A 10,259-nucleotide genomic window follows, 5' to 3' on the forward strand; every position below is an offset into this window, starting at 1 on the left:
ATTTAAAGATGCTACAGGAATGCCATACTATAATTAGCAATGTGTGCAATGACTAATTTCAATGACGTTTAAATTTTGCAACCGACTAGTTGACTAGTCTAACCCCCGTGCACTGTTAGCCATTATAAACATAAGCAATTTATTCAATCAACTGAATCAATGCGCTGTCTAATGAAGTCGAACCCAATAGTATATTATAAACAGATTTCCTTAAATAAAAGTTAGTCAGCATAAGTCAGCAGACTGTTAATGTATTGTTGTTTGATACCACAGCAACCACTTGCATGTCCAGGTTTCTCCTTTTCTGCTCCAGAGATACATTTTTCAAAATAATATATTAATTGTAAAATGTAACATTAACATGACAGTATTTGAAACGTAGTCTCTGTAAAAATATAAAGCAAGTTATTAAAGGCCCCGGTATACTTCCAACGAAATCGAAGAAAGAACTGATGTGACGTCATTTCGAACAAAATCAGGCCAAAACGAAGTTCGTTTTGTGTTCTTTTTGGAAGTTCGAAATGGCTTGCCAAAGCGAACTTTCATGAAAAGTTCGTTCCAGCACCAAAACACCTTCGTACTACCATTGGTCAGTGACTATAACTTAACAGGAGGTGTGCGCTGAGGCTCCGCCTTCACTCACGTGGACCGCGTCTCTGACTCATTTCGTCTGTAGATTTTGTTGATTTAAGATCTCGCTGGTAAAAACATGAACACACTAGATAGCTGCTTTATAGTACAAAATGAGGTTGTGCTTGTAAAAAAATGAGGCAGTAACACTGTTTTCCATGTTTGATACTGTAAAGCTGCTTGATTTTAAGCAATCTATTGAATAACGTACTATATGAAGACGTGATGTGACTGGAGTGCTACATTGCAGAGCTCGTGCTAACATTCCCATGCTGTTATGATCAGATGCTGTTCTTATGCTTTCTATAATAAATGCTTGTTGTTTTATTATTTTTGTTGTGTTTATTTTGTTAATGAGAAGAAAATGCACAGTACATATTTACATATTCATCTAACAATCGCTCTCAGCAGTGTGGGCGGTGTCAGATGTTCGTTTACAGTATATCGCTGGTCATGCATTTCGAACTTCGTTTTACCCCTAAACAAAGAACAAAAAAAAAAGAAGTTTGTTTGAAGTATACCGGAGCCTTAAATGTGCAGTATCATTTAATTGACTACTCGAATAGTCTCGCACATCCCTGACTATAATATATCTGCTCTGATCCACCTACAGAAATAACAGATGAAACAGAAATATAATGACCTGGCATCAGTGGTGCTAAATTGTTCTTGTTCTGGGGAAAGTACCAGAGCCTTACTTAATAAACTTTGTTGCTGTCAGCTAGCATGATTTCTGCTTCAGTGCATGATAATCAACTTTTCAAATAATTAAATCATAAATAATATATACATTTAAAAATAAAATCATACTAATATTTAATAGTGTTTTTTTTTTTTTTGATAGAATCACATCTGGGTCATTCTCAGAATATGACAAACGTGACTATTCAGTCATGAAAATAAATTCAAAGGAAACCTCAATCTAAAATAATTCTAAAAACCTAACATCATGTGAAATGGTTTGACTATTATTTTACACACATTTGTTTTTAAACGTTTGAATTTTTGAGTGGCTTAAAAAAAATCTCTTGTCCCCTTTATCTGGAATACAACATCTATAACATTTACAATTACATATTTTTTACTCACTTTAGAAAAACTAAAACATCTAAAACATGCAAAAAAACAAATCTAAAAGCATTTAACAACATAAAAAAAAAAAAAAAAAAAAAAAAAATTGCCCAATATTAGTGTTAATGCTTAAAAAAAAAAAAAAAAAAAAAAAAACGTATTTTGAAAATACAAAAAAGTTGAAAGTAAAAATATCTGAGGTTAAAGTTGTGGAAGCTGTTTTGATTTACCCAGTTATTGACTTGCTTTTAATTGTACTTTGCTCACTTTACTCAAGCTAATTCACAATGTTTAATGTCTATGTGAAAGATGTTTATGTTTAAAAAAAAAACATATGCTCAATCAGTTATAGATACAGTAAAATTGAAAAAAAATTGCATAATTAAAGGTACATGACCAAAAAAGTTTGAGAACCACTGATTTACAGCGAGTTTTTACAAGTGATGAGCATTGTAGACAATTACAATCATATCTGTTGAGCATGTGAACGCAATGGCCTATCAGAGGTGGTAGTCAGTAAGTTAGTCAGAATCCACTTAACACTGCTGAAAACGTTTTGTTTTGTTAAACAGCTCGAGAATCCTTTCATTATAACCAACAAAATGTAAACAATGTAAATAAGAGATTAATTTTACAACTGATGATGATTAATCATTAAAAAAATGCGATCTCAATTAAACCTTGGCAACTCCGATTAAACCTCTGACAAAATCACATCGGAACATTCAGATCTGTGTTGTGGTTGCCACTGACCCATAGAAAGCAGTTAGGTATTAAACCGCTTCACAAAATCTTTTCAACCACACAGTATCATTATTTCTGTGCTACAAATATTCAAATTATCACAGAAGTACTGGGATAAAAGTTGATAGTTCGGACATAACCACTGATGTCTACAGTATCAAAATAGAGCAAATCACCTTTTGAAAGTTACTTGGCACTTCAAATAACGACTCCGTTGATTACCTTGTTATGCCACTAAGACAGGACAAGTAACTGTTAAAAATGTATTTGTCACTGAATAATTAATTCAAGAGATTCATTTAAAAATGTGGATTCATACAGTAATAAAACAAGTGAAGTATTTATGAGTGAGTCATTGAATCATTCATTCAAACAGATTTTTTTTTAAATGATTCATTCAAATTAATTAAACTTTGAAAAAGACTGCAGCAATTAACATTTTATCAGAATCTAATCATTTGCATGTTATTTTGTTTAGTTGCCTGTTCAGAATCATGGGAGAATTGTGATCTCTATTTAAAAAAAAAAAGAAAAAAAAAAAGAAAAAAAAGTGATTCTCAATTTATCCAGAATCGTGCAGCTAAATTTTCAGGCCAGTGCAGAATTCAGTGAGCTTGCGCTTTAGAGAAAAGTAAAGAGAGGGCTCTTCTCTTTTTTAGTTTATTACCCATTCACAACTTGATTACGTTAAGTTTTTCATGCTGCTAAGTACACTATGCATGATTCAATAGGAAAAAGACAAAAGGAGAGACATAATGGAACAATATTTTTTAAATGTACTTAATTCATCAGTTTTTGCTTTGGTGCCAAAACTGATATTATGAAACTGCAAAATTGTACTAGTATTGGGACTGACTACTGAAATTTTAGAACTGTGACAACCCTAGACCAGCTACTAAAGTCCATGAGCTAATGCCTGCACAAACATTTGAACAGCAAATATTTAGCCATACAAATGCCTAAAGTACCTCTAAACCATGGAATTGAAAATGAGGATATCTTGCATTTAGCATTTTTTTTTTTAATTCTTGCCCTATGGTCAAATGTACCCTGAATTATTTACTTTGAGTCAGTGTTATCACAGACTATTAAAAACATTTGTGTTAACTGAAACTGAAATAAAATAAAATATAAATATTAGTTGAAAAAACTAAATGGATATTAGAAATGTTGCCTTGGCAAATACTGAAATAATTTTAAGTGGAGGCACTAAAATTATTAACTGAAAATAAATAAAAACTAAAACTAAACTAAAATAAATTAAAGCTAAATAGTAATGTTAAAAAAAAGTAACAAAATGACAAAAGCATTTTATTATGTTAAAAAAGTAATAATGACAAAAGCACATAATATTATAAAAAGTTAAACAAATTATTTTTTTTTATAATTTTAGTTAATCAAAAATAAAACTATAATAAAACTAAAATAAAAATAAAAACACTACTTTGAGCAAACAATTACAAAACGTGAGCTCTTTGAAAACAACTGCAAACCCTGTGAACCCACATGAGAATAATCACTTTGAGACGTGATCTGACCTAAACAACCAGTAGTAAGGCAAGCACACAAGCAGACTGTTAAGCTTAATAATTCAACTGACAGAGGGTCTAACAAACAAACTGTGGCAAACATACATATTGACTGAGCAAAAAGTGCCCACGTACAGAGAGGTCACAACCGGACTCACATTAACAGATAGATGGCAATACGAGGCCTGAGAACTACTCACGTGGCTTCTGGCCCCATACGTGCAAATGGAGCTTCCCAGAAGAGTAGTAGATGAACCCCAAGACCAGCATGGGACACAGGACGAACAGTAGTTTGTGTGCAGGCTTCATGTTCCTCAACCATTCACATGGTACCGTGTTTTTACATCACCTAAGAACAGGACAGAAAAGCCAGGGAAAATGAATCACATGATCACAGCATGCATTCAAGCAGACAGACTCTCATTATTAAAAGTACACAAGCAAAGTCAGTTTGTCAGCTGAGAGAAAAAAAATTACACACACACACACACACACACACACACACACACGCATATTTGTTTTTTATTTGTTTTTATTCAGCAATGCATAAAATGATTAAAAGTGACAGTAAAGTCACTTACATTGTTCCAAACCAATCTTTTTTAACTTACATTGTAAAACAAAAAGTTTAACAAAAAAAAAATAATAATATTGTGCTTATATATATATATTATACAAAATATGAAAAATATTAAAATATTTAATAATAAAATATGACAAGATCTCAGAGTTAAACTGTGTCAGAAAAAATTATCTTAATTATGTCAGATAACACTTAAGCAAAACATGGTCAGGTCAAAGTGTCTGAATAATTTTTGGTTCCAAAGAATATACAGATTTTTGGGTATAATATGTCACAGTTTACTTTATGTGCTATCCTCACTAACATAAATGAACAATAGTGTCCTGCACCCACTAATAAAATTATGTCAAAAATGTCTGAATATTTTTTGGTTTGACTGTATATACTATTGTTATGTAAGTAGCATGGTGTATTCATTCTAAACAGAAGCAGAAGTTACTATGTAACGAGAAGTGAGTGACTAAAAACATTTGTATGCTGACATGGAAAAAGCGAAATACTTATGTCTAAAAGAACATACTTCATGTTACCATAATATTTAAGAAATGAACATCAAGAAAATAAGAGATGCAAGCAAACTGACCCACCATCCAAAACTACCACATTCAAGAGTTAAAACTACTTCATCAACTGCATAAATCAAGGGCCGTATTTTTAACAATATTTTTATTTATTGAAATTCTTTTTAATTACATAGGCTACTATTACATTTAATTAAATACTAATATTATTGAATGTGTCAAATAATGTTCTTAGGCTTTTCACAGCCAGAGACTACAACAGTTTACTATAAATTAAATGGATATCAAAATAAATACAATTTATTGTGTAACCAAAATACCAATGATACCCAAAAAAAAAAAAAAAAAAAAACTTAAGAGTGTGACTTTAAATTATAAACAATTCTGACATACACCGGGACTCTTATTTTGAAATGTCTACAATATTACGGGCTGATTCTTCAGATGAGAAAGATATGATTTCCTTCAACCGTCTCTAAATCATATTATATAAAAGCAATCGCTTGGCATAATTGTGCGCTGTTCATTGATTGGGAATCACTTTGAAACAGTCTGAAGCACTGTTGTGTGAGCCATGTCACTGTTGTATCCCCTGTATGTTGTTTAGTAAAAAAAAAAAAAAAACAGCAGGTAAGAAACACGTAGGGCAAGGGGAGATTTTTTCACTAGTTAATCGATCGCGAATGGTTTCATTATACTCTCAAAAAAGATTTGTTAATTAATAACACATTTTTTGCGTTCTTTTTTTATGACACGTTTTGTGTCATTTTGTGTACATAATCGACACAAATTGTGTAAATATAACACATTAGTGTGTAGAAAATGAGCAGAAATAACACATGGTTGAGTTAAAAGTAACACAAAATGTGTTGTCCTTAACTAGACACACAGGTGTGTTAAGATATAACGCAAGTTGTGTTGTTTTTAACACATCTGTGGATAAAAAAAAAAGTATAACAGGATAAAAATATTAAAAAGCAAAAAATGTCTCCCCAAATAATCTTGGGCGGCCGTTAATATCCCTGGGGTGGCCCGTCCAAGTAGTCTATGTGTGGGAAGCACTGATAATACTTAATATATAAATATGTCGTTACAAGCCTGTATGACTTCATTCTTTCATCACCAAGAAGTTTATCAGAATGTGCACAGACTGCACACTGCTTTTGTTTCGTCTATGAAAGTGAATGATGACCAGAAGCTGTCAAATGTGTCATAAAAGTAGTCCATTCTACTTATAAGTTTTGTTTGTCTTTGTGTGAGAAACAGCTATAAAGTCTCATTCATGTTTGTGTGCACATTCAAATGTGACAGCAGGGGGAAAATTTTCAGTAAATAAAAGGTATTTATTGAAAATACAAACATGAAAGTATGAGGAAAGAGGAGTTGGTAAAAAATATAAACAAAATATATATATATATATATCTTTTGTGGTTCATTTTTGAAGCTTGACTGCTCATGGTCACCATCCAATTAGATTGTATATGGAAAAGAGAAGCATGAACATCCTGCCAACTATCCCTTTTTGAAATGATTGGAAATCATACAGGCTTGCATGGTATAGCCTATCAAGGGAATAGTTTAAGGTGGATCAAAGTCTGTCATGATAATTGGTCAAATTCACTAAAATTAGTTAAGATGAGCAGCACAACAATAATTTTAAACTTCATAAAGTGCTATAGAGTTTATGTTCCCCTGTATTACACAGGATGAATGCAAGTCCACAAAAAACATACAAATAAAGTAAATATAATATAGAAGGTGATAGCATCTTTTTCCTCAAGTTCGCACAGGTTTCCCAGGGGAAGTTCTTCATAATATGTAAATAAACATGTTCCACCAACACTTGACAACCAGAAAGTGTCTCAATACCTTTATTTTCATTTTGAAAAGTTAAAACCTATTTTTAATGCTCTGTTTTAAAAGATTAAATACCACTTGGTTTGATAACAATGACATCTAAACATGTTGAAATGTCATTTGATTTTAATTTATTTGACAAGTTTACAAACTGTACAAAAGAATTCCAGTGTCCCATACACTTAAAAAAACTGTTGAGGATAAAAACACAATAAAGCCTTATGTCTTTTTCCATTGTGGTTCTCGTTGTTATTTAAAATGGATGGAGACATGTACAAATGAAGGCAATATCTTCTAAATACAAATAATAATTACATTAAACACACACAACAAACCTAATTAAACTCACCAAACAGCCATCTTTTTACCACTCTTTTAAAACCATTGTCCTTTAATCTCTTTACTGTCCAAGGTAATCTATTCCAATCAATTGCACTAGTATACAAAAGCATGCTTTTGCCCACCAAAAATTTAAATTTACATGGACAAATATTGTAATTCCTGCTCCTAGTGTCATATGTTGCTCTCTCACCAGCAAAAAACTATGTCTTAAATAACTAGGAACTATATTATTAAAAATTGTGTCACTCAATATAAAAAAAAAAAAAAAAAAGTCCTCTTTTTTTCCCACAGTCAACAAGCCTACCCCTATAAAACATCCACTACTCAGAAGTTTACAAAAGATGAACCTATTATTCTAACCCATTTATTTTGAGCCTTCTGAAGCTTATCTTTCATACCTTGGGAACAGCTACTATACCAAAAGGAGGTTGCATAATCAAAATATGGTTGAATCAAAGCACCAGCCAACAAATTTCAGGTATGGACATCCAATAAATCAGCTTGCCTTGCTAAATGACCACATATTTTAGTTAAGACCTTTCTAGCCATAAAAATCACCTATTCATTTATTATTATTAAGACAACACAAACAATTTACAACATTCTTTGATTCTATTACAATATCCCTGAAAAAAAAAGCATCCTTGCTAAATTCCCTTCTAGAAGCAAAAATAATGACCTCAGGTTTTACCTAAGTGTAAAGTTTATTATCAAAAAAAAACTACTGAAATTGAAAAGCCACTTTTTTGCCACTTTTATGCTATTTCTAGATCATTTATATATAATAGAAAAATAGGGGACTTAAACTCCCTTGAGGAACTCCACAAGTACTTGGTAATAAGCTAGACATTATACCCTTAATATCAACTCAATGACTTCCATCTTCAAGATAGGACTGTATACCCACCTAATAGTTTTCCCATTGCCTTTAATTTATACAATAAAATAGAATGATATACAGCATTAAATGCCTTTTTAAGGACCAACAAAACCACCCCACAAAATGTACCACTGTCAACAGCCTTCCTTATTCCATCCGTCATATGTTATATACATATAACTTAGCTTAAGAATATATACTTTGTCACACTGTATACCAGTAATTCAGTCTAATGTAACGTGGCGTTTTAAACAACTGAACGACTGGAAAGTCACTCCTCGGTTTTATCTGGCTATTCAATTCGTCAAACACAACGGACTTGCAGCAACAGCACAGTGCGATAAATGTTTTATCTATCCAAAAGTATGCAGACCTCTGTGTGATAAAGGCACAGTGATGTCCAGATACTGCATGTTTGCATTTCTCAGACTGAGAGCGCAGACAGGCTAACGGTTTACCATCCCCTTTACTTCACACACAAACCAACGGCCAGCTCTCAAGATAAACACAACATCGCCGACACATTTCGACACGTCACCCGAGTCTCGAAGGAGAACATGTTTAGAAAATCTGACTAAAACACACATGATGGAAAATATGAGTGAAACGCAATGGATAATACGCGCTCATGGGCCTAAAGCAAAGCAGCCTCTTTGCGCTCATTCAGCTAGCCAGCCAGTCACACACAAACACAGTCCAGACGGCTAAAACTCATGCTCAAGCACACAACATTTGGTACAATTTTAAAAGAATTTAAAAAATATCGTACATTAAATGTTTAGCACACAGCCGAGTGAGTTAGTCGCGCAGATTGAACAGTAGCTCTGAGGTAAAACAACCGTCCGGTATAACGTTATAACGATAATATCCCCCTTCAACCGGTCTACTTTCACATTACCTGTCCCCACCAGTCGTAAAACCCTCTGGTTAAAACGTTATCGACCACATTTTTCCTTTTCCTCCGCCGTTACCGTCCATCCATTTTCAGTAAAAAATTGCGAGGATACTTTATCACCTCCTCAAAGCAACCAGAGTGAAGCTGCGTGTGCGTGGTGGCTTATTTGGGAATCACTCTCCGCTTCGCTTTGCTCCCCTCTCTGACTCTCTCTCTCTCTCTCTCTACTCCGCACCGTTTAAGTGGGAGGTCTGGTCCTAGCACGGCCGTGTCTCAAATGTTATTGAGCCGACTACATAGACGGCATGAAGACGCATTACAAATTTGCATTTTGCTACGTGCCTACGTTTTCAAATGTGAATGTCTGACTACATGTAATTCCCAAAATACCGAATCGAGTGAACTAGTTCACAAAAAGTCCGGGTTTTTCCGACTCAACTCTTTCTGGAATATGGAGAACCGAGTAGCTAGCAGCTGATTTGGAGTTATTTTACTTTGGCTAAAGGGAGCAAGTATAAATTAGGCTGCGTCCGAAAACTGGAAAATGCTGCCTTCGGAGGACACATTTCAAGGTACTAAGGCATCAAGGCACGTCCGAATCCAATGTTAGCTTCACTTACTGTCTCATGAGATACCTTCCTCAGATCGATTTTTGAAGGAAGCATGGATGTATCCTTAGCTGCCTTTGGTATCCCACAATCCTGTGCTTTCCATTCTGTGACAGTTGAGCTAGAAAAATAAAGATGTCCGAAAGTTGCGTTTGCTGCTCAGTTTGTGTGTAAATGTACAATTTTGATCAACATATTTCAATTTTGATATCATTTATATCGAGAAATTACTACTGTAGTAATTAAATATTTGTTTAGTTCTCACCAAAGCTCGTGCTATATTGCTGTAGATCATTAAACTGTTACGCTGCCTCAGAAGTCTGTCCGAAATCAATTTCGTGAGGTACCTTCATGCACAAATGCTGCCGTACAAGTCATTCTCTTATAAGATAGCGAGGCAGCAAGACAGCTATGTTTTTGGACGCAGCCTATGTCGTGGCCACGACAAAACTAAGTGAACCGAACATGTCCCCTCCCGGTCACCGTAAATTCTAATGTCAATGCAGATTATGCTATATGTTTCTGAATGAATTTGTTTAAATGAGCCAATCATCCAGTCCTTGAAGTTACAATAAACACATTTATTAATATAATAAAAC

The 10,259-nt window shown here is 33.6% G+C and overlaps 1 protein-coding gene across 6 annotated transcripts in view; it reads right to left on the bottom strand.

Moving 5' to 3' along the window:
• Window positions 1-9,243, bottom strand: part of st3gal3b (ST3 beta-galactoside alpha-2,3-sialyltransferase 3b) — a 65,501-nt gene extending 56,258 nt beyond the window's left edge. For all 6 annotated transcript variants that reach the window (XR_010892033.1, XM_067364003.1, XM_067364002.1 and 3 more), the window contains exons 1-2: window positions 9,056-9,243; window positions 4,175-4,323 (exon numbers count right to left, since the gene is read on the bottom strand). Coding sequence is in view for 5 of the 6 variants with exons in the window: in XM_067364003.1 (XP_067220104.1) it covers window positions 4,175-4,283 (109 nt within the window). In the remaining variant the exon portion in view is untranslated. The remainder of the gene's footprint in view (window positions 1-4,174; window positions 4,324-9,055) is intronic.
• Window positions 9,244-10,259: the final 1,016 nt, after the last annotated feature.

This window comes from Chanodichthys erythropterus, chromosome 16 (genome assembly GCF_024489055.1).
Source record: "Chanodichthys erythropterus isolate Z2021 chromosome 16, ASM2448905v1, whole genome shotgun sequence".
NCBI classification, from domain to species: Eukaryota; Metazoa; Chordata; class Actinopteri; order Cypriniformes; family Xenocyprididae; genus Chanodichthys; species Chanodichthys erythropterus.